General features: G+C 37.5%; 1 protein-coding gene across 8 annotated transcripts in view; it reads left to right on the top strand.

Moving 5' to 3' along the window:
• The window catches only part of cspg5a (chondroitin sulfate proteoglycan 5a), a 39,409-nt gene extending 24,664 nt beyond the window's left edge, over nucleotides 1-14,745 (top strand). Inside the window, exons 4-6 of one of the 8 annotated variants that reach the window (XM_052146941.1) lie at nucleotides 3,376-3,451; nucleotides 7,207-7,263; nucleotides 14,021-14,745. In XM_052146941.1, the coding sequence (XP_052002901.1) occupies nucleotides 3,376-3,451; nucleotides 7,207-7,263; nucleotides 14,021-14,191 (304 nt within the window). In that variant the 3' untranslated portion in view covers nucleotides 14,192-14,745. Of the gene's footprint in view, nucleotides 1-3,372; nucleotides 3,530-7,206; nucleotides 7,264-14,020 lie in introns of all 8 variants that reach the window. The other 7 variants (XM_052146936.1, XM_052146939.1, XM_052146935.1 and 4 more) reach the window with 7 other exon arrangements.
• The last annotated feature ends 11,589 nt before the right edge of the window (nucleotides 14,746-26,334 follow it).

Genomic DNA, 26,334 nt, shown 5'->3' with positions numbered 1-26,334 from the left:
ATCCATTTTGTAGTGTGTTTTGAGAAAGTGAGAGACAATGTAGGAGAGTTCATGGATTAAACAGTGGCAGAAAATGTAATGTTTATGTGATGGAGCGAATTAGTCTTGCACACTGCCTTAACTAGCCAAACAAAATTGCTGTTAAAAGATCCGATTAAATCAAAATAGGAGTTGTAACAGAAGTCTTTAAAATGTACAGTCTTTCTCTTACTGCGAAACAGACCAAAAATATTGATGACTCATCTAGCACTACACAGATTTTTGTCCAGTGAAATGCTGTCTAGAATGAGATTGTCCCTCCCCCTAGTATGATCTGCAACTGACTAGAAAGTACAAGATCGTGGTTCATGGCTAAAGCCTATAGACAGCAACAGTGCCCACCCACTTTTTCAGCCATCTTGTTTCCAGAAGTATTTTTCCCATTTATTTCTTCCATTGGGATTTCATAAAAGTCTTCATAAAAAAAGTTCTAAGCCACGAAACAAACAAACTAGCTCTAGAATGAATCACAAGATTACAAGCTTTGAATTAAAGCAAAAAAAAGTATTTAAGAATCAGACAAAAAACCATAGGTACAAGACTATGTACTTAACAGCTTTCTTGAGGGAATGAACTACAATCCCATGAAGCATTGTGAATGACGTAATCTAATAATAAACAATGGAACAATATAGAACAATTTATTTAAATTAGTTGTTTCTTATTATTGCCAAATATACAATATAGATGTGCAAAAGCTCTGTTGGCGCAGTTTGTTTGCCGTGAGTCTCTGGACTGTTATGCTAAATTGCCGATTTAAAAATTTTTAATTAAAAAAGGGGAAAAGTCCTTTAATATGTTCGACCAAAATAACCTGTTTCACTAGGAAGAAAACATCAAATAAACTTCTCAAGCGATTTCATGGGGTCTATAAATAAACATTTGTGTTTGTTTGTGGTGTAATACAAAATAAAATACAAAATATAACGTTCAATGGAGAAAAACTAAATAGTAGCGCAGTAAATTGTAAACGACTGTAGTAGAAAGGACTCAGAAACAGGCTTCTATAATATTTTAAAGTGTTAGCATTGCAATACTACAGCTGTTTCTCACTAATAAGATGCCACGGAGTCAAAAAGAGCAGTGAGTAGATGGCGTGCTAATGCTTAGCGTACTGCGCTAGCAGCAGGCAGACTGCAATGATGTCATGGAAGCTCCAGCTGAAAGTTGGGCAGTGCAATGGGGGAGGAGGTGCAGGCTGACCTACATACAGCTGTGAAACCCAGGGGGTTGTGGGGGTGGAAGCAAGGGCCAGGATTTACACAGCACACACCCTCTTTAAAAAAGACAAGGAGAGTGATGTGGGGAAAAGAGGAGAACAGAGGAGGAAAGCAAGTGGCAGGGAGTTTTATAACAGGCTGCAGAGGAGGGTGTCCATGTTTGGAGGTGAGAATGATGGAGAGGCAGCAGCGTTACAGATGATGTTTGTGAATACATCAAACGCCCACCTCTCCATCTGCTGCAAGTAAATATGCTTGAATTCACTCTGCAGATCTTATAGGAGAAGATAAGGCTTATTACATTGTGAACAAGATGGGAGAGAGAGCAAAAGAGAACAGAAGAGTTACAGAAAGGTAGAAAACATCTCTACGTTTGTCTAGCTAGATATCCTATAAACCTAATCAGGGGCGGTTCAAGGGTCTGTGGATATTCAGGGCTTAGCCCAGACCTCTGTGGATATATTTGGGGCCATCCTTTAATGAAATATCAGAATATTATCCACTTTATAATAAAAGTTTAATTTATACATAGGTAATCTTTAATATAACTAACTTTTGTCTCAACTTCAGGTGCACTAGAACATCAGAAATTGCGTGCCTTTAACACGTAAAAACGTGAACTTAAACTTGTATGTTCTTTAAAAACGTGATTTAAAAAATAAACACAATATTGTCCCTTTCAGCTTTCCATAGCTAGCTGGCTTTAAATACAACTACAACTACAGTAGTTGCTTATTATGAGGAAAAATAGTTGTTATAGTTTTGCCAGAGTTTGTGAGGTTCATGGCATTGTGTCCTAATAAACAAGATTTGCAAAACACTCAAATGTCCTGGCTCGTGACCTCTGTATATAGCCTATTACTTTTTGTTTTCAGGGTTATATATTTTGGTACCTACTACATCTGAAAGGACCAACACTATACAGTTCCCAATATCTTACCATGACAGGAATATTGACCAGACACACAACTTAACTTAACCTCATTTACTAAGGTTTATTTAATACATTTTCATATGTTTGACCAACATAATTAAATTTATTAAATTTATCATTAGTATATGCCAGATGAGCAAGTGTAAGGTCCGTTAAATTGTTGCACTGTCAAATTAATAGGAATGTTTTATAGAGTAAAGCAGCACTTTAATCAAGTATCACTTGAAAGTAATAGTCCATTCTCAACCTAAGCACAAGCACCATTTTTACCACAATGGTATTCCCCAAAGCTCTGGCATACAGACACTCTTTTTATATACCAATATAGCAGAACATTAAGTATTAACAAATCTCTGGTTCAAAAAACCCTAAAACAACACATAATATCAAACACTTTTTCTTCCTATCCACTGCCCACATTCGTAAATGCTACATTAAACCACAAAAAGTTTTCATGTAGTCCCAACTCAAATGGATGAAGTAAACTTCCATTTTAAAAACTTAAATAGATAGAACAAAATGAATTCAAGCTGTGACAAAATGTACTAGAATTGTGTTGCCTTGGTTCATTTTAATTAAGTAATTTGAACAAGCAGCTAAAATCCTGAAAGTACTCTAAAAATCTGAAACAATGGCTCTCAAAAAAAGAAGAATCTGCACCATCGGTGGATGCTAACCTTCTACTCCTATTGTTAAATTCATATTGTAGTGCCAGTTTGAGAATAGGAAGAGTAATGAATGCTTGATTAGTAAGTAAGAAATGGTGGACTAGGCAAAGCAATTGTGTTCTCACAGAAGCAGGTGATGAACATGTACATGGAGCCAATTTGCTAAATTCATTTGCTTTTGGTTATTTTGTGGTGATGAAATGTGTCAAGAATTTGTCCTGTTTTCTACTCAGTTAAATATGTGGTGGAAAAAGCACCATTTTATCATCTGGTATGTTGCATCACAGGTTGTGTATGTTTGTCTAAACTACTGCCTCAGTCTTAGAATTGCACTAATGCTCTTCTCTCTTGCTTCTTCTCTCTCTCCCTCATCATTCTGATATATTTTTTCACCCTACTCTCTCCCTTTTCTGTCCTTCCCTATATATTTTCATCTATCATCATTTCTGTGCTCTCCCCATTCCATCACTTTCCTTTTCTCTTCACTCTATCCACTCCAAAACCCTCACAGCAGTAAGTACCGTCCTTCCTCGGAGCACCACAATGATAATTTCTCGTTGTCCACCATCGCTGAGGGCTCCCATCCAAATGTAAGGAAACTTTGCGACACCCCTCCTAACCTCCCTCATGCCCGTGCTTTGGCTTACTATGATAACATTATCTGTCAGGTAACGTGTTTCTCGTCTCTCTCTTCCCCCCTCTCCTTCCTCTGCATGGGCCCTGAGCGTAACCTTTTTGTTAAGGGAGGGGGCGCGCAGCGCTCAGAGAGATGGGAGCGTTTTCTCTGCTGAAAAGGTCTGCTCTCAGACAGGAGCATGGTTACTGAGGCAACAGTTGTTACCATAGCAACAGGGTAACTGGGAAACAGGAAATAAGATGGTCCTTTTTTTTTTTTTTTGCAAGCCGCTGCTTTTGATGCTCCATTAACGGTGGAGTTCAGTTTGGCTGACCCGAGTCAATCACTGTTTGTCAGCCCCTCTCTGAGTCCATCCACCCAGATGAGCAGATAGTCTGGCCAGTAGACACATTCTTTAACAGCGGTTTAGAGACTCATGGGAAGTCAACCTTATTGATCTATGAATCAATGCAAATGCAGATGTGAACCTTGAAGACTCGTTCTTCCCTTACACATATATATGCATTGACATGCACAATTCAGTGTGGGTGATATATCGAATTAGGGGTGGGCGATATACTGGTTATATCAGTATTTCAGTAGAAAAGTGTTAAATGATTTTTTAAATGTTGTGTATTTCTAATGTTGTTATGCAAACTCCTGTTGCATGATAGAGAACGTTACATTCCAAGAAAAAATAAATAAGATTAATTTTTTTCAGAATCCAATCAAATGCTTCTATGTTCTACTGAAGCGAGGAACCTTGTGCGGTTTTTTAAATTTTTTATTATTATTATTATTTTTTGCTTAGATTTAAAAATGATGCCAAGTAGATATAAACAATAAAATATAATGTTTAGTTATTTATTGAGAAAGTTGTTTCATGCCAGTGGACATTTTAAATCACTTTTATATAAAGATTTGTACATTGTGAGATATATAGCTATCAAAGAATCATTTCAAGAATATCACAATATAAATGGTTGCTTATATCGCCCACTCCTGTATCGAATATTCATGCTTTATTTGCAATGATTTTATTGCGGATATAAAATTAAGCAACTTTATGAATATCGCAATCATTTAAAGGCATTTTTATTTGGCCATTAAGAATATTCCGAGTTCAAAACAAGTTAAGTTCAATCAGCAACATTTGTGGCATAATTCACTTCCACTTCCCCATTCACTTCCATTGTAAGTGGCTCACTGTAACCTCGATTTTTACTTTTCTTTTTTTTTTTGTCTAAATTATTATTATTTTTGGTAATCAAAATTATTTTACATTTATGCATTTGGCAGATGCTTTTATCCAAAGCGACTTTTATTACAGGGACAATCCCCTGGAGCAACCTGGAGTTAAGTGCCTTGCTCAAGGACACAATGGTGGTGGCTGTGGGGATCGAACCAGCGACCTTCTGATTACCAGTTATGTGCTCTAGACCACTACGCCACCACCACTCTTTATGTCAAAATTATGCCAACATGTATTGAACCCAGAATATTCCTTTAAGTTTACTAAAGATCGTGTCAGTTCTTTAGTTTAGTTTTGTGTTTAGTTCTTTATTTTCTATTATCTCGTGACACACGAGTATGCGAGCGATAAGACAAAGATGTTTTAAAAGCATCCCTGATTTAGTTCATTTGCAAGAGTTAGGTTTGGTAAGCTTTGACTCATTTCCATAAAACAGGTCAACCTCTCAAAACACGTTCAACAATTTGTTTGCATCAACACTAAAAAATGCTCTCTGAAATCTTTGCCAAGCATTTTTCATATATTAAGATGTTTTAATATAAAGTATGATTTAGAAACTAGATTTTGGTGTTTTAGTTCAGACAGTAAACAGTTTGAATCTACTAAGCAACAAAAGCTAGTAGAAATGATGGTTCCTCTAATTGAAACAATAAATCAACCTTTCAAAGCAATCTCAAGGCAAATAAATATAGAAATACGGTTACATTGAATATTGTAAAAAAGAGGAAAAATATTGATGTAAAATTATTTTTGCTAGATCAATCAGCCCTTACACTTACACATGCTGGCTATTTGTCAAGCTATGAGGTAGAGTAATCAGTGTAATTTTATTCACACCTGTCTTAATGTTCCTGCAATGTGACCTGATTGCAGACCTTGGACTTCGCTGAGAGAGCCCACCCACACCCAACCTCCTCCCCTCAACCCTGCTCCCTTTCTCTGTCCTCTGCAATTCTGCATGTCTGACTGTTCACACGGACCTGCTAGAGGTCAAGTGATCTTCTGCTGCTTGTCCACTGCATCGCATTAATATACCTGTCTGTCGTTTCACTCGTTTATCCTGGTTCACAGAGATGGGAGGGTGAGTGGGTGATCTTACAAAATCCTCAAATCTCCCCAACCAACGAAGTGTTGAGAATAAAAGGATAAACATCTGAGATGCAATGTCACACTGCTGCCTGTAGGTGGCGTAACACTTGCCTAACATGTCTGCACATGGGTAGAGGTAGATCTAACATGGGCGTCGTTCTCTTCTGTGGGATAACCATAACATATCTCTCCTGTTGTATCACAGTTATTGGTGTAGCTTCAATACGATATATTTTTTTAATTGAGGTCAAATTGAATTCATTGCAGTCCAGCCTATGATTTGCTTAATAAAAACAGCATCAAAAACTCTCAAAAAGTACAACATCTACTTTAAATGAGCATAACCATCCCTTCAGATACTAATTCCCATTTAACTGCCATCAACTCCATCTAGGACCTATTAAATATATCATATAAATAGAAAAACACTCATCATACCTCAAATGTTTATTAATGGTTTATTTTTCCATTCATTTTTTTAACAATTTCATGGGGGATGTGAGATCATTGTCTTCAGGACCTGAGCTCAAGACCCTTTGCTGAGAATTATGATTAAACTATATTTAAAGTGCAAATCATGACACATTGTTAAGGAACAGTTCTTCCCAAAATCTAAAATCTGTCATTATTTACTCACCCTCTTGTTGTTCCAAACCCGAAAGCAGATGTTTATTCTGTGGAACACAAAAGGAGCTTTTTTTCTGTTCAAGGACAATTCACAGTTACCATGTCTGAAATCACATTATAGCTTTATGCAAGGGTGTAGCCAGGAACTTACTGGGTGGGCCTAAACAAAAATGTATGGGCTCAGTTTTCGCCAAAATATTGTTGTTGTTTTTTTACCAATTTTTCTTTACCAACAGAGAAGCGCCACTTCCATACAGTTCTTTCACACTTTCAGAAATCAGAATTTATGCATTTTTAAACTATCTATAAATTTATATTTAAGTCAAAGTATAATCTCTAATATTGTGTGTGGGCCCATGCCCACCCTTGGCTACTCCACTGGCTTTATGTCAAAAGCAGACCAAACTTTAAGTCTATGTAAGGCATTAGCATTACTGACAGAAAATAACATCATGTCTTTGGAATTGCATGAGATTTACTGGGGAACTATTTCAGTACACATTATGTATATTTTTGACATTTTAAATGGCCCTCGATTAAACCCTACGATGCTGATACTAAAATAAAGCAAAAGCTCAAGATAAGTGGCTCTTGGGTGGGAACACCTCTCACCACTGAAGGATCTTATGCAAAGGGCCCTCTCCCTATTCCACTGTATATTTCTGTCTTTCCTTGTCTTCATCTGTCTCTATCTCTTACTGGTTCTGAATGGAAATGATATCTCTGAGGTATATAATCCTCTCCATGCCCCCACCCCTCAGAAAACCATGAGCAGATACACCTGGGAGTGTAAGACCAAAGAGGAGCCCGACTGTGAGGTAAGATTTATTACCCCCACATCTCCGCCCAAAGTGACAGCGAATGTCCCTTTACTGTGCTGTTATCCTGTTAGTGATACCCTCAAAACTGTAATGACCAATCCTGGCGTACCTTTCCATCGTCATCATCAAGTGACCAAACCAAACTGATCTTGCCACAGTGTGGTCCATATACTTCTTAAAGGGATAGTTCACCTAAAAAGGAAAAGTCTGTCATCATTTACTCAGCCTCATATTAGTTTATTAGTAGCTTGCACAACTCGTCTGGTATACTGCAAGGCACACTACGATAGCCTTGACTGAGGAACAGACTGAAATGTAGATCATTATTCACTGAAAATCTTTCCCTCCGCTAATTTCTCAAATCTCATTCGCGTACTTTCAAATATGGCACCTTGAGATGTGTCACGCCATTGATCTCAAACATGGCCAGATGCGTCTTCAAGTGCCATATTTAAATGAAATTTGAGAGTTTCTGCAGAAGGAACATTTTTGTCCATTAATCATAGAATAAAGAAAGTTAAGTGGGTTTGGAGTGACATGAGAGTGAGTAAATGATGACAAAGTTTTCTTTTTTGGATGAACTATCTTTTTAAAGGAGACAGCAATATTTACATATTAACCAACCTGGTCTCATCGAATCACATTACGATACCAACATTTATTTTAATATACATACACTTGCAAACTGATTTTTATTTAGCTCATTGTACATATTGTGGCAGTTTCTGGTAAAATGAACATTAGAGGTGCTAAAGCAACAATGACTTACTTATATTTCTTTTCACACAAATCACAAGTAAAACAGCAGATAATCAGTTCATAAACGCTTTTTGCCCTGTTCTTTCTTCTGCAGAACACAATCAAAGATGTTTAGAAAGATATCTTCACTGTGTAGTTTCATACAATGCAAGCGAATGATGACCAGAACATTGAAGTTCTAAAAAGCACATTAAAGTAGGCAGCATAAAAGTAGTTCATACGACTTGAGTGGTTAAATCCATGTCTTCAGAACTGATATGATACATGTGGGTGAGAAACAAATCCATATTTATGTCGTTTTTAATATAATTTGAAATAATTTAATATAATCCTCCTCCCTCCCCACTAGGTGGTGATATGCATGAAGAATTCAAATTGCCAAAAAAAAAACAAGAGTATGGCAATGAAATTGAAAGTGGACATTTATAGATAAAAGGACTATCTTTTTACATTAATCTGTTTCTCACCCACTCCTATCATATCGCTTCTGAAGACATTAAACCACTGGAGTCTTATGGATTACCTTTATGTTGCCTTCTTTTGTTTTTTGGAGCTGACCACCATTCACTTGCATTAAATGGACCAACAGAGCTGATATATTCTTCTAAAAACCTTCATTGGTGTTCATACACATGTGGGATGGCATGAGGGTGAGGAAATGCATTTGTGGATGAAATACACCTTTAATGTTTACATTAAATAACAACTACTTTAGGTTTAAGGTTTAGGGTTGGGAGGTTGGTTTTGTTCATTTTTAACTCGATAAAGCATTAACCTTTAAAACCTTACCTGTTTGGCAGAACATTTTACTTGCTTTTAGCACCACACAGTGGACATTTCACCTCAGAACTGCCACGTGTAATTAAACTATACAAACTAATTTTGCTAAAAAGTTGCCACAGTCACATAATTTTTATGAGATCAGGCTGATTTTAGCATATAGTCTATTGTGGTAATTAAGGTCTGTGGGTGCATATGGTGTAAAATAGTTTTCCTTTCATAAATCAAAAATTATTAGATCAAGAACGACACCGTAGATCCTCAAAACCCTTTCAAATCCTCCATGACCTTCAGACAATACAGGACACTGAAAATTGGTTGTCTCCTCTGCACGCACGGAGGCTTGGAGCTCATCATCACAACACTCCTGTGAATGAAATGCATGCCATGAAATAAGGAATCTCTCAAGACAAGAAGAGAGAAAACAAATGTAGACAGTCAGGCCTCTTTATTACCATCAGCGAAGAGCTGCTGCTGCTCCAACGATCGATATCCGCTTGAGTAAAAGAGCCCAGCTCGGGATATCTGCCAACTCTCTCTCTCTCTATACACACACACATAGACCTAAACCCTCAGAGTATATGACTTGACAGATGTTTTGGAATGAAATAGACCATATATAAATAGGTGTGGAAAGGTCAGATAAGTGAAGTGGTAGCTGAATAGTCTTCCCTTTGAGATTTTTTGCAAGGGAACCATGGACCATGCTAGTGCAACACAGAAGTTTTCTGCCCAATCTCTGCAGTTTAACCTCTATCCTCAGCCCTTTCTAAGTCTGAAATGTACAGAATGAAAAATGTTTATTCGTTCATTGATGTGAGTGTGGACCTACCTACATATTCTACTATTCCAATGTCCCCTTTGTCGCCCCTGTCCAAACTCTTGTTTTTTTTTTTGCAAAAAAACACTGAAGCCTTTAAAATGTGGAGTGACTCTTACAGTGTCCCATCCTCTTAGTGTCCTTCCACAACACTTTGCAGTTTAAAGCAACAGACACTTTCATAAAGCAGAGAATACATAATTAAATACACTTCAGAAATATATAATCAATAGCTCCAACATTTTGTAAGCTGCCAACCTAGACAGCAAACTTAAACCTCAAAAGTAACTAATGGTTCACATTATAACTCGTGCTGATTGGCCAATAGCTATTCGCATATGCCGTCTCTTTTCCAGGAATTGGCTAATTAAAGGGTAGTTCACTTAAATACAAACAAACTAACAAACACAAAAACATCTGTTATCATTTATACACCCTCATGTTATTCCAAACCCATTGGAATAGGAGATGTTTTAAAGAGTGTCGAGGTTGATGATTTCCATATAATAGCAGTTGAAAGTTTCAAAAAAGGTTAACTGAGTTAATAGTGCTTAGATTTCTGTCTATTCATTGTACAAGGTGATCATATGCTTTCAGAAAACTTGGGAATATGACTCACAAGTCACATGGACTACTTTTGACTCTTTTGGGTGCTTTTTAAGCTTCAGGCCACATCCACACTAATTCATTTTCATTTGAGAACTCTGTTTGCAGTTTTCTATTGTCATAGTTTTCCAATTTATGCGGTAATGGAGAGAGTTTTCGAAATGCTTCATTTTCGGCGGAGGAAAATGCCTTTCCGTTGTGGATAAGAGGCATAAATGCATTGCAAAATCAATGCGTTTTCGAATGAAAACTTATTAGTGTGGGCCTGGCTTAAAAGTGAGTCACTATCAAGTTGTATAGAAATCTGTGAATGCAACATTGTTTAACATATCACATTTTGGGTGTGGAATGAGGGTAAATTATGACAGAATTTTCAATTTTAGGTGAACTATTCCTTTAAGCTCTAGATGAAAACACACACACAAAACACATTCAGAGTGAACAACGTTATTTTCTTCATGAAAAATATGTTTCATTACCATACCCCATGTTGACAGGAAGGATGCAAAGAACACACAATTCATCAGTCATCTCCATCATGGCCCTCTTGACGTCACTCTTAAATCCCCCCAAAATCCTTGGAAAGTCTCAAGAGCAGCATAATCCTCTTGCCCCCCTACCCTCAACCACATTTAAAAAGCAAATTTTCCAGTTTCATGCTGACGGAAGAAAGGATGCCCCCTATCCCGTAACCATGGAGGTGGCGTATCCCCACGTCCTGCCAGAAGTTACAATCTAAGTCATCGCAGAATGGGTAAATCATCTTTAGTTGACTCTGTGGAGTTGGAAACTAAACAAAACTACATCATGGTCACAGAAGAGAAGTCTCAAGCGTTCACAAAGTCAGCTATGTCAGGTTACTGATTCAGTAGTGTTCATTGTCCCTAAAAGCAGGAATTTATGTGTCTAGGATGAAAGAAATCAACTTAAATTTACTTTGAAACTTACTTTATTTTACAGGAACATTTTAAGTTAAATACAAATTAAGCTCCATCAATAGCATCTTTTCTGTTATTATATCACAGAAAATAATTTCGACTCATAACTTAATTATACAAGTTGGCATGGGTAAATAGCTTACCAACCTTGACTGGGTAAAGTTATGGCATATTCAATCTTTCAACTCACGTTATGATCATGGAAATCTGTAAACTCTTACATTATTTCTGGACATATCCAAATCAAATGTCCATCCACCTAGAAAATTTGTCCTTTATATCCTTTGGTCCTTTAAAAGGATGGTAAATTCAACTTTACTGATTCAATTATAAACTTAAATGTTTTTTTTTTTAATTAATAATCCATGCAAGTGCTTTCACGAAAAATATGTGCTTGAGAGTTTTTATTTGAAATCCTCTAGCACACTTGCCCCGTAGACATAGACTACTATAAGTGTATTATTGTAAACATGTTTTTATATACACATTTTCAGCCACAACATTAAAACCACCTGTCTAATATTGTGTAGATCCCCCTCGTGCCTCGTGTGTAAAACAGGACCAACCCAAATCTCAGAATAGCATTCTGAGATGCTATTCTTCTCACCACAATTGTACAGAGTGGTTACCTGAGTTACCATAGACTTTGTCAGAGGAGGAAATCAGCACTTACAGAAATACTCAAACCAGACCATCTGGCACCAACAATCATCCATGCTGTTATCTAATCAGCCAATCACGTGGCAGCAGTGCAGTGCATAAAATCATGCAGATACAGGTCAGGAGCTTCAGTTAATGTTCACATCATTAGAATGGAGAAAAAATTGATCTCAGTGATTTGGACCGTGGCATGATTGTTGGGTTTTTCTGTAACTGCTGATCTCCTGGGATTTTCACACACAACAGTCTCTAGAATTTTCTCAGAATGGTGCCCAAAACAAAAAACGTTCAGTGAGCGGCAGTTCTGTGGACAGAAATGCCTTGTTGATGTTGATGTGAGAGATCAACAGAGAATGGCCAGTCTGATTAACTGACAAAGTCTACGGTAACTCAGATAACAGCTCTGTACAATTGTAATGAGAAGAATATAATCTCAGAATGCTATGATGCTGGTTGGCACTGTTTTGGTGGCAAGACGGGAACCAACACAAAATTATGCGGGTGGTTTTAATGTTATGGTTGATCCGTGTATATGCATTTATACACTGAGGAATGAGTCAAAATGATGTTCAGTGGTAATCGACAACATGTCACAGATGCTGATGATTGTATTTAACCAGGAATATTCCCTTGAGATGATCAAAGGTTTTCTTTTCATGTCTTTTTTCAATTACTGCACTAATTAAAGGCAGCTGAATGGTTATTCCACAGAGAGAGTCCTAAGCTTATTTGATATGGCAGATGAGCTCATCTTGCCAAAGCTATTGTATAAGTCCATGGCTTCTCCTGTTCAGTGATGGGAAAGGTGTGTGGGATGTGGCTGTATGAGCTTTTATGGGTTTGCATGTATGCATGTGTATCGGGACGGGTGGATCATACAGCCTCTGCTCTGCCCAGAGGAATAAACAGCCTCAATCATTGATTTTACATTGACTGAAGTCAATTGAAATATGTATTGCAATATCTTTTCCTGCAGTGCCATCACACTCCAAATATTTGGATGTGACGCTAAAGTGTTTCACTATATACATTAGGGCTGCAATGGTACACAAAATCCTGTGTTCTCGACGACTGAGTATGGTCTCATATGTGGAGCAATAAATACTCATATTGCGTTCATTATCGTTTGCAGCAAGTGGCTGCTTGAAAGCCGTGGCGAGATTGACTTGCACAGGCTGTTTATGCTTTTCTCTCATAAGCTGAAGTGACACATGTGAATGATTTATGACACATGGAGGCATACCTGACTTTGGTGAAATAGCCTTCGTCCTGTTCACAACTCAAGTACGACATATATAGTTTTTGCTTAGTTCCATCACAGTTGGGAAAAATAGCAAGCAAGCTAGTATAAACTTCACATCCATTTATCTGATCCGCAGTTTCTAGTGTACCATGTGGCGATCTGTTAAGTTTTGGTTCCGCGCGGTCCCGTATTGCTCCGCAATTTTTTTCTGTTTAGTTCTACGCGATTTGTATTGTTTGTTATATGTTGTTTTTATATTGGTTTCACGCAAGCTAAGATATGTAATTATTTGTGTGACTGTGTGTACCATATCGAAGGCCGTGTATCCGTTCGGTTAGGTGCAGATACATGTACCATTGCAGCCTTAATATAAATTTATTTTATTATTTTAATTTATGTGTATGTAAACAATTACTATTGTTCATTCTTTGCTAAACTGAATGGCAAGTATACTCATTTTGTTTCTGGTTCAATCCTAGAATGTATCTAAATATTATATATTTTTTATGGTAATTGCATAGTGCAATCTTGAGGTAACAGTAAATTTGGGGTTGTGAGGTTTTCCCCTTACAGGTATTTCTTTTTTAATACCTTAAAAATATTTGAATACCACATGATATTTTTAAAGTCCTTAAATATTTTTTTTCTTAATTTTTTTGTGTGTAGAAAACAACATTTTTTTTTAAATGTATGAAACCAAACTGAACACAAGATTACATTTCTACAAACTTGATGATTTTTAAAAGATTTCTGATTTATATCTCCTCACACAACCTTATTTGTCAATGGCACACCACAAAATTACACATTTCTAAAAAAAGAAAAAAGGCCATAAATAAGATTACTAGCAGATATTTCTCTTCTAAATTGATATAGTAGGTGCTTTCATAAAGTACTGAGCATTAAGAGGTTGTTGCAGGAAGCTAACATGGCACTGTGATTTCTCAGGATGATCCTAATGCCCAGAACAAGCTGGAGGACCCCGTGAAGGCCCCCCCACCCAAAGAGGACGAGTCGCTGAACATCCAGAACTCGCTCACCCCTAAGCACGAGAACCATAAGGTGCCGGGCGAGGAGAACTCCTCGGAGGTAAACTCGCTACAGAACAACATGATGTAGAACAGCAGAAAAAACACCCCACGCAACCACGTCCACGATCACTTAAAGCATCGATCAACAGACGCTACGAGCAGCCACTTTCACCACACACCATCACCACATGACAGAAAACTTTGAAAACCCAACCCTCGCCCCACTCAGCCTCCGCCTCCTACCCTGCCCCTTGTTGCAGTATTTTTGCCCTGTAGTCGACCCACCCCTGACCCAGCCCTTATATATTCACACACACCTGCCCCTGCCTAACTGAATAATGGCATGCGTTGGTGTATATTGTAAAAAGAAGAAAAAATATTCTGGTTTAAAATGTAAAACATTATCATTAAAGAAAAATCTACTGAGAGGTTTCGATGTTTGTCTGACTAATTCAGTGAGTATGTATAAATATATGAAAAAAACTTGGATTGATATTAAGAAAAATAAACACAATGTGTCTTTGTTTTGATGTGATTTCTAATCCTTTGATGTACTTGTTTTATTTTGTACTTTTTTGGAAATATAAACTACAAACAGATACAATTCTGACAGCTGTTGAAATAAACCTTTTTAACACTAAAGTCCTTGTCCCTGTGTTTTCCTAGCCTGCGCTTCTTTCCAGCCAATTGCTTTCTTGCACTCACTCACTCACTCACTCACTCATTTCTTGCTTTGCTTGAGATTGTGCATGGCTTTTTGATTCCCATTTAGTGCACTGGATTCTGCATCAGTTTACACCTTTGCACTGACAAAGCTTTGCAAGAGTTGGGAAGCCTATTACTCATGCATTCCAGGTGGGTGTCCCAAACATACTGCTTACACTTATCTTACTGCTTTTTCCCTTGGCTCCTTTCAAATAACTGACAAATATGAATTGAAACTGGTCTACTTCCAAACAAACAGTCTTTGGAATGTGCATAGATTTTTGAGGTGTTAGGGATAAAGTGAGACTTTCATTTGACCCACACTCAAATGTTTTAACTTTCACTATCGTCAGTCTAAATCATTGTAGTTTTTACTCAATTCACCCTTGTACATATTCCTAAAATATTGATTCAATTGAAAAGTTAATTCTTGTCAGCTTTAAGGCCTTGATATATTTCCTACGAACAAAATCTGGCCAAAAAGATGGTGCTTTTGCATTCGTTTCGGTGGTTCGTAACAGCTTGCTGGGGCGAACTTTTAGGAAAAAATTTTATCGGCTGTTAAACACCTTCTTACTGCCATTGGTCCACGTCATCGGTAGGTGTGACCTGGACCTCCACCCACCTAGGCTGATGGCTAATATTGTTTATGTTGTTCCGTGAGTCAAAATCAGAATTGGTTGCAGTCATTATACAGTCAGCAGAGGAAACAATACCAAAGGGATCAGGGAACAGAGGTAAAAAGAGTGTACCATGGTGGGATGAAAATTGTAGGCAAGCTGTAAAAAGAAGGAACATGGCATTTAGACCGATCATTCTTTAGTAACTGTGGCAGAGGGGGGCGTGGTCAAGCGCCCGTCCGGGAGAGAAAAGAGGTAAGGAACACAGCAGGCTTCCTTGTGTCAGACTCTCCCCCTCAAAGGTTCTGTGGCTGCCACTTTTATGCCGCTCTTCCCGTGCTCACTGAAATTAGACACAGGAGTTAGGTATAATTTAGCTCAGGTGTAAGCGCCCTTACAGCTTTTCTCTCCCGGACGGGCGCTTGACCACGCCCCCGCTGCCACAGTAACAATAATTCAGTACAAAAGATCACAGGCAGTAGTTCAGAAGACTATCAGAACAACTAAACGTGGATCCTGGAGGCAATATTGTAATAGGATAGGGAGAGAGACACAGCTGTCAGACATATGGGGAATGATCAGAAGAATGAGTGGAATTAAGAGAAACAATACAATACCGGTGTTGCTAAGCAGCCTCAATTCAGCTGTAAGTAATATAGAAAAAGCAGAGCTTTTGGCAGAAACATTAGTAAAAATTAAATTCAGACATTTTATCTGTAAGAGCTAGGCAGTGTAGGGACAATACTCTAGCACAGAATCCAGGTGTAAATGTGAGGAAAACTATTTGAAATTCATAATTTTATATACAAACTACACAATACGGGTCTGATGGTTTGCTATGCTTGGGTTCCTGCTCATGTAGGAGTAGAAGGAAATTAGGTTGTTGACAAACTAGCCAAGCAATCACTCAAATTGCAAACAGTAAACATGAAAATACCGCTGAGTAAAACTGAGGGCAAAACAGTTATAAAGAGTCAAGTGGGGAAAATATGGCAAAAGTACTGGGACATAAATGATACAGGCTGACATCTCTATAATATACAGAATCACGTTGGTATGGGAAGGAGGCTGGGCAGGAACTGAAGGGAAGAGGCAGTCATTACTCGTCTCAGGACTGGACATACTGGACTTAATCAGACACTTCATAAAATAGGTAAAAACCCAATTGGTAGATGTGCACACTGTGGTCAGCCTGAATCTGTTCAACATGTGCTGCTGGAATGTAGGGGATATGAGGAGGAAAGGAAAGAACTAATACCATTATTAAAAAAAGCTAAGCTAAATATCATTATAGGAAACCTCCTGGGAGAGGGATCATGGGAAATATACAGTTACCTAATTGAGTATCTGAAGGAAACAGGACTAATAGAAAGAATTTTGTATTTTTTTCTCCCTTTTCCTGCTAATCTACTATTCCACACTCCAGTCCGGTAGGTGGCGGTAATGCATCTGCAAGTTGGTTTGCTAACCACCAATCAAACCAAAAGAAGAAGAAGAAGAAAATCAGTTAATGTGAACACATCCATGTGCAGAGTTATTAGTGAGCTGGTGCAAATGTACCTACATCTGTATGATCGTTCGCTTAGGGACATTTTCCAAGACCAAGTTATGTGATTTATTTTTAGTCTACTAAGGAAATCAAATCTTCTCAAATACTCTCAAGTGCCCATTCACTCATGTGCCATCTGCAGCAAAAGCCATTCACACACCTTTCTAAAAAAGATATGCCTCTATCATCATTGTTTTATCTTTGTTCTGCCAGTGCATATTATGGCCGCATGTAGCATGTTAGCATGCTACATTTTCTACTGCATACTTTAAATCATCATCGAGTGGTTAAAACAGCTTCTTTTACTGACCTCATGTGAATTCTACCCATAATGAGCCATAAAGTCATTGAGAACACATTTATAAGGTTTTTACATAAATTTTACATGTAGCATATTTAAATGTACTTCTAAATGCTTCCCACAGCGGTCGGACCATTGTTTGAATGTTCGGGAATAGTATACCATTGCCTGACTGTTTAGAACCTGTTTTTACCCCTGAATGAAGAACGAAGAAGAGCTTCTATGGAAGTATATCGAGGCCTTTGCTTAATCCATGTGCATTGGGACAACATAAATATGTTTTGTTTGGTTAACTGTAATTGGGCAGAGAATTTCTAGTTCCCAGCATGCTTTGCATGGGACTTGACAGAGAGAGTTAATGTTTAAATTAAGTGTTATTTTATGGGTCTTTGCGCAAGATGAATATAAAGGGGGAAACTTGTTAGTGTTTGATGATTTATGTTGGGATTTAGAATATTTTTGTTGTTTTGTGGTGTTTGTAGTGTAGATGTAGGTTACCATCATGGTGAAGAGTGGAGCTTGAACCTAGTTTGTGGATCAGTACTTTCAGTATTTATTTATTAAATAAACCATTAAGCAAATATTTTATTAGCTATAATATAGTGATGCTTATTACCTGATTATGTTCAGCATGCTGACCTTTCCTGTGCTATCTAACTAATAATTAAAATAATTTCATTTGAATTAATTTGACATATTACATCAAATCAGGCTTACTAGATTCAGTTAGGTTCCCTCTACTTGGTGTATCAAAGTATCATCAATTCTTAATCTTTACAAGACTAAACTGACCCACCAAGATTTCTTTCTTGATTAAATGCATCACATGGTGGTTTCCTCTTATGGGTTTTGGGCAATGTGGCTTGTTTCAGTTACAGCCACAGAATTTCTCATCTCCAGACCACACTAATAGATTACAAGCTCAAATGAGACCGCAGGTTTAAAGGCAGCAGACACACAGCTGAGACCATTTGACTTATAGCAAAGTCATCCATTATTTTTATTTTTAAAAGTATTTTAATGTAATTTTCTATTTTATTTGATTATTTCTTTGTCTTCATCTGGTCCCATCCTGTGTTTTCAGTACAACAAGGGCCCCTGGTTGGTATGTCTCTTTGTGTGAATCGGTATTATAGTGAAGAATAAGGGCCACTTCATCCTCTTATAGACAGAGACATGAGTGCTTTCTCAATGCACCACAGATGCCTATGAAATCAGACCTGGGTACATATAGACCACACAATCATGTGAGTCGGCTTGTATGTGGAGCCCAATTCCAGTCAGAGCACACTAGTTTCTACTTCAAAACTCAAGAGCACTTTGGTTAGCTTTGGCCAAATCTGATCTTGTGGCTGCTACTCTTATTACAGCATTTTTCCTAATCTAATTCCTGCCTGGTACTATGACAACCACATATGCATGAGTATCAAAAACAAGGGAGGGTCCACAAAGTGTGCAACCCTACAGTCTGAATGTTACACTCTTGCATAGAACTGTTGAAGGGGCACAGAACATAGGCTTCTATTGTTTGTATATAAATCTTATGATAATTCAAGTCAAGTCAAATTTATTTGTATAGCACTTTACACAACAGGTGTTGTTTCAAAGCAGCTGTACATGAAATTATGCTATAACAGAAAATGAATGAATATGATGCCAATATTAGTTATTTGTGTTTAGAACTATTAGTGGTAAAGTAAGTCATCTTCGAAGTAAGTGTTGTGGTTCAATGGTTAAACAAAATTATTTTGTATGAACTTTAAGTTTTAGTGTTAAATTCCTTGAAGTCATCCCGAAATACACGTTAATTCATTTTCTATGTAGTTAATTTTTTGGATAATTATATACAATTGAGCTATAGATTAATCAAAACCCTAACCCTACCCCTATGAAACCATTTAGAATTTTCACACCTTAAATAAAATGTTGAACTGATTTTCCAACTGATGTCTCCAGAGGGAAGTTTTGCCAGATTTGAGTCAATTTTGTCCCCTAACTAACTACTCTACTCTACTCTACTCCTGCCCATAACCCTCAATGAAACCTGTTGACATTATTAGATTTAACTAGATACATAATTTGGCCAATTTATGAGCCATTCAAATAGTGAGGACCACTTTAAATGTCCTCACAAGTCAGCTTTCTATTTGGCATTAACAAGTGTAGCCAAACCTGTATACACCCACAAAAAATAACAACAACAACAAAATACAGTAGTACCCTGAGGTTGCCCTGAGTCTCACAGACATTGTGAATTTTTCTGGCTGAAGAGAAAAGACATGCTAATGTCCCCATGTCCCCAGGCACTCTTGTCTCAATACGTTTTTGTCCAGAACCAGCTCGATTTCCCCACCTTTCTCTTCCTCCCTTGCTTTCTTCTCTCTCTCATTTTTCACTGCTTTCCCTCCCATTCCTTTTTCTGGTGTGTTGGCTTTAAATGCAATTCGAGGGGTGTAATAGAAACACATTCTGATACTATGGGTCATAGCTAGAGTGAGAAAAGACAAGTTTCTCCGCTCTTTCATTTTCCATCACTCAAGTGGAACAGTTTATGATGGCATATAAAGGGAAACCCCTCATTTGCATGTCACCAAATGTAAAAACAAAACAAAGTTTCGTTGCCATTCAAGACTCTGAAATGCACCACCTAAATGCCTTTGTCCCATGACCACCAATTCTGCCTGATTTTTAATTTCACTTTAAACCCAAACAAATCTACCTCAATGTGATATTTAATGAAGATATTTATGTTTTAAACTATTCACCTCTGCCAGATCACAAACAGAGTTCAACCATTGGTCATTTCAAATAAAACACATATGAGCTCTCTCTCTCTCACACACACACACACACACACACACACACACACACACACACACACACACATGTTGTGTTTCCATGTTTTATGGGGACTTTCCATAGACATAATGTTTTTTATACTCTACAAACTTTATATTCTATCCCCTAAACCTAACCCTACCCCTAAACCTAACCCTCACAGAAAACTTTCTGCATTTTTACATTTTCAAAAAACATAATTTAGTATGATTTATAAGCTGTTTTCCTCATGGGGACCGACAAAATGTCCCCACAAGGTCAAAAATTTCGGGTTTTACTATCCTTATGGGGACATTTGGTCCCCACAAAGTGATAAATACACGCTCACACACACACACACACACACACACACACTCAGCCACCATAGCACATTGATTTAGGAGATTTGGATTGTGTGGAGTTCATCATAACATGCAGAATGCTTACGATTATTAATGAGGCCTTTTGAATATGGGCTGAGAAGTCTCCATCCATCCATCCATCGTCAACCGCTTATCCTGTGTACAGGGTCGCGGGGGGCTGGAGCCTATCCCAGCTAACATTGGGCGAAAGGCGGGGGACACCCTGGACAGGTCGCCAGTCCATCGCAGGGCGGCTGAGAAGTCTTTCTAATGGAAATGTGCCCAATAGAGTATGGCCCAAAAGCAAAAAAACAAATACCCCTACACCCCCTTTTACCAAAGTATGATTTGTCCTGCTGAGTTTGGCATGTCTTTTTGATGTTGAACAGCACATGAGTAGCAGGTGCAGTGGCAAGAAAGAGGCAGTAAGAATGTGAAACATCTTGAGGGTGAATGTCACGAAAACATGCCCAGGTCACATTTCACATCCAAAATTAAATAAAAATAAGGATGAATTGGGAAATATACTGTATTTTGAATCAATAAAATTATTACTGTTTTAGAATGTTTTGGCTTAATTTTTTGTTGTTCTTATAATAACAATAAAGCACATTTCCCACCTAATTTTATTACCATAATGCAGCCAGATGTTTTATATATATATATATATATATATATATATATATATATATATATATATATATATACACATACAGTTTAATATATCTAATATTAAAAATAATTATAGTTTACAGAATATTTACTTTGCTTTATTGCAGAAAGATATATATATATATATATATATATATATATATATATATATATATATATATATATATATATATATATATATATATATATATATATTTTTTTTTTTTTTTTTTTTAATTTACGGTAATTATAATTGAGAGGGTTAATTGTCATGAAAATTCTTATTACCATGATGCATCCATATTTTTGGTATTTTTTTTTCTAATCACAATTATTTTTTGTAGTAATTATTTATATTGTTATGCAGAATTTTTTTACTGTATCAAAATAAAAACACATGCAAAGTTTTTACTTTTTTGCATATAAATGGTATATACTGTATTATATATATATATACACACACATTTATATGCAAAGTATATATACTGTATATGTATATACAAATAATAAAAACATGTGTTTTCATGACAGGTTTCATGATATTCAAACATGCTCTCACAATACACACCATTTTGGTCAGAAAACAATGTAGCAACATCTATTAGAACAAATTTTATGAGTGTGCAATTTTTCAGAGTGTGCCAATGGAAATGTGCTTTGTGCTTCTGTCTTTGCATGTGTTCTCTTTGTAGGGCCGAATGACAATTGATGTAGAGCTCCACCTTCCCAAATATGCCAAATCTTACCCCACCCCAATCCGTTAGTTCACTATGACGTGTTCCTCTATAAAGTGGCCAAATCACCAGGGCAGGGCAAAGCACAGGGTGAGGTGGGAGGACTGTACATACTGTGTTTATGAGTCTCACTTTTCCTGCAGCCCCGTCAGCACATGCTCAATGCCTGCGATCATCTACAGGAGGACTTGACCGTGCAAGGGCATGCCATGCACCCCATGAATGTCCTCTGGGCAGAGTCTCTGACAAGCCAGAGGGGTCACCCACCAACACATTTGGTCTCGTTATACTCATGGTGGTTAGTCAAAACTAAAGTGGAGACTTTCATACAAGACTGGCTTAATAAAATGGTGCTCAAGAGTCAGCGAACAAGAGGTATTGTAGGAAGCGTGTTCAAATACATGGCAATTATGAAATCTATGTAATGCACAGGTATATCAGCTGAATCTATTGTAACAGTGATATCATAAAGTTGGCTCCTTTATATTGTTGAAATAACATGTAGTGGGAGAGGGCATACTCACAATGTGAATTAAATGCACTGTGGCATAATGCATAAAAAACAAAAAAAGAGTGTTTTCCAAAATGACACAGTTTCTGAAATTGCTCAGCTAAGAAAACAGAATATCTCAGATTGTCACTTGGGATCTTATCATCGCTGTTTAGGAAAACCCTTTCTATAAACAATAAATCAAACTTTGAAACAGTTCTCTTCTTGTTTTTGCATTGCAACAGGGATGGTACACAGGTTTGCAATTGAGAAAATAAGATCTGAATAGGCAAATAATTGAACTTATCCCTGGACTGCCCTTAAAGCTCAGAGCCAGGGTGTGTGCGAACAGCGATGTGTGGTCAAAGGGGGGCCCTGCAACACCAAAAGCACACGCCATGGAGATGGTCTTGAACTACAGCGAGCTCCAGTACCACTTTGTGCCACATGGGATTAAGTTAGCATGGTCTATTAGCTTATTGGTGACACAAAAGACACAGTGGACTGCAAGCGAAACTCTCTCTCTGTCTCTCTCTCTCTCTCTCTCACACACACACACACACACACACACACACACACACACGCGCGCGCGCATGCGCGCCATGTAGGGAAAAAAATCTAATAGTCTTATTGTCTATACTATTAATAGTTGAAATTATCTATTACTATACGAGTGTCAAATTATAAAGTGTTAGTATTTGGCAAGGTGACAAATATTGGCACAGTAATTGGCAAGGTGACATCACCCTGTTAATTAGAATACATATTACACATGCACAAGAGTTTACAGACAAATGGATGATAGACATTCCTTTTAGGATTTTTTATTGTTTTTTATTTAATACTTTTAAATATGATAAAGATGGAACACGTCTGTTTCAGAAATTTGGAATATGAAAGCCAGCACAATAACTGAAGGCAAGAAAATGGATTTTTAATGCAAGTGAATGGAGTGGTCCTGCCATCAGTAGAGGGGGAATGCTCCACAAAAACCGCTTGAGGGGTGACAAGATGTTCTGGGTTCACAACATGCGAACACACTGTTGTCAGCGCTCTAAGAGCAGTTCATGTTAAAGGTTCCCCTCTGGACAAACTTGGACGAATGTCCTTGATTGCTGCACTGCGTCTCACTGTTTCCTCAATGTCTCATGCAGGACCGGCACATTTTTAGACACAGTGTCTAGTTAAAAATAACTTCAGGTCTCAAAAAGGCGAGACGAATTTGTAATAATTGTTGGGTTATAATAATAATAAATAACAACTGAATTTCAAAATGTTAGTGAGTGTAGTAGTAGGTTTTGCACACCCTGTTGAAAAAGGTGTGCAAAGAAAAGAAAAAAATGTTTTGTAAAAATATATGTTGGTAAATATTGCTTTTTGATCACATTCTTGTCAAAAAAACTGGAAAATATATTAATTATTTTGAACAAGAATTAGAACATTTTGAATGTACTTGGCTACAATGGCCGATTTATTATTTTGAAATTATGATTTAAAATCAATTTTATGTAATTTTTTTAAGCAAAATCTTCCAAATTGGGCTCCGGGTTGGTCGGTTGCTTGGGGCCTCAGAAATCGTAAACCTGCCCCTGCCTGCCATCTAGTGATTGCTTGCATTTTATTATATTTTTTCCAGAAATGTTATAATCAACACCTCCTGATTTTGGAATTGATGGATAGTTTTATACAGTAATTGTCCACTACCTATTGTACACTGAATAAAATGTCAAAACAGTCCACTTTTTAAAATGTTAGATATTTAAAATGCAGTTTCTTAACTCAAGGTTTATTACATACGTTAAAATATTTTTTTTCTTAACGTGAGAGAAGCGAGAAGTCTCTGGCTTTATTAGTGCAGTCCATTTGTCATTTAAACTATAACCTATTAATTAAGGGTCTGTTCAATAAAGCAGGTTTAGCGACTAAACCTGGTAAGTTTAACCTACGTAAAGGGTCTGTTCCAGAAAGCACGTTTAATGACTAAACTGGGTATGTTTATTCAGAGTAAGCAGTTAACCTCAACTTTTTGTTCCAAAAACCGGAGTATCTTTCAGAGTATGTTAGTAACCATAGCAACACACTCTATGATCATAACCTGTTTCGAAATAGGTTATGTTCCTATTTTTACTTTAGGTATCCACTGTTTTCCTGAGCAACCACTGGACGACGCCATGATGATTCTAATTGCCTGTTTTGTATTTCTGGTCTCCAGAAACGAGTGATCCAGAGGAGAACAACAACCATTTAAGAGTTGCTTAGTGTAAAAATTAATTTCAGGCTCAACTTGTGCAGTTGATGGCTGTCATAATTAATGATATCAACATAACTAACCTCCATCTCTTCATGTCATCTACACACTCAGGTGAGGCACTTTCTATAAAAAAAACGGTAATCTGTACTCTGTGAAGTATCGGCATGTTTTATTTTTTACCATTTTTACAAATGTAATACCTTAAACATTACATTTCCCACTAAGAATGTACGCCAAAGTGAGTGAAAGCACTAAAGACCGGAAATTGAAAACAGTCGAATCGTGGGGTGTAACGGTAAGCAAAAATGATGGTTCGGTATGTACCTTGGTTTTGAAGTCGCATTTACATTTTACATTTATGCATTTGGCAGATGCTTTTATCCAAAGCGACTTACAGTGCCCTTATTATACGGATAATCCACCCGGAGCAACCTGCAGTTAAGTGCCTTGCTCAAGGACACAATGGTGGTGGCTGTGGGGATCAAACCAACAACCTTCTGTTTAACAGTTTAGTGCTTTATTCCACTACACCACCACCAGTCCAATCATGTTTCTCACATGCTACAGCAGGGAGAAAACTAAACATAAAATTGCTTCTTTTTTTCTTTTTTATTAAACAGTGGTTTACTGAACAAGTTCTGTCTTTCTTGAAATAAATAAAGTCTGTCAATACTGCTGCAACCGACTGCAACCTACTTATAAAAAAGTACAACTTATTCAAATAAAATCAAAATAAATATTTTCTCAAATAAATAAAAATACGTCATCTCAAATGAGTGAGCAAGTTTAGTGGTGGTGGTGTAGTAGGCTAAAGCACATAACTGTTAATCAGAAAATCGCTGGTTCGATCCCCACAGCCACCACCATTGTGTCCTTGAGTAAGGCACTTAACTCCAGGTTGCTCTGGGGGGATTGTCCCTGTAATAAGTGCACTGTAAGTCGCTTTGGATAAAAGCATCTGCCAAATGCATAAATGTAAATGTAAGTTTGATGTACAGCCAGCTACTGACCTGTAGTTGAACAATGCTGGCAGATAGCTTTCGTCCAATCCACCTGACTTTCTCTGTCGTCATTGTAGTTAACTGTGAAACCATAATGTTCCCAAACAGGAGACTTTAATGATAGTGGAGGATCATCAAGTTTGCCATAACTACTCGTGCATGCTTTGTTGGGTAGCTGAACCAACAACATCTGATTCCTTGCAAAAGTTGCTAGGGGGGGGGAACTCTGAGTTTCAAATTACTTTCTGCACACACAGAAGTTCCGCATGTGCAGTGGTTAAAACAATGCTGAATTCGTTCGGTACACGTGTGTGTCGATCTGAAAGACCCATACTGAAAATTTTCGGTATGAATGTGCGTACCGTTACATCCCTATTCTCCACTGATTCACTCCCTACTTAATCCCTTCATGTTCTCAGAATCTTTGCTATATTGTTGTTTGGTGTAAAGAAACTCAACTCACACTCTCTGCCTAGTTGGTCCTGTCTTGTGTATCTTTTTGGTTGCCTGTCTTTGCATGCATGTCGGGAGTGTGGTTACCTTCCAGTTTGCTGAACGCTTGTTCTCTGCGCTCAGAAATCTTCAACGGAGGATTCCTCGTCTCTGCCCGCATGTCGGGAGAGTGATTGCCTTCCAGTCTGCAGGGCGCTGTTCTCTGCACCTCACTAAACTTTCAATACAAATCTGCTCCAGACATCCATGATGCACACACTTGCATACAAACACACTATTCACGGATTTGCCCATTGC

Source organism: Xyrauchen texanus, chromosome 17 (assembly GCF_025860055.1).
Source record: "Xyrauchen texanus isolate HMW12.3.18 chromosome 17, RBS_HiC_50CHRs, whole genome shotgun sequence".
Classification (NCBI taxonomy): domain Eukaryota; kingdom Metazoa; phylum Chordata; class Actinopteri; order Cypriniformes; family Catostomidae; genus Xyrauchen; species Xyrauchen texanus.
Note: the sequence above shows the minus strand (reverse complement) of the source record. Positions and strands in the feature narration are given on the sequence as shown.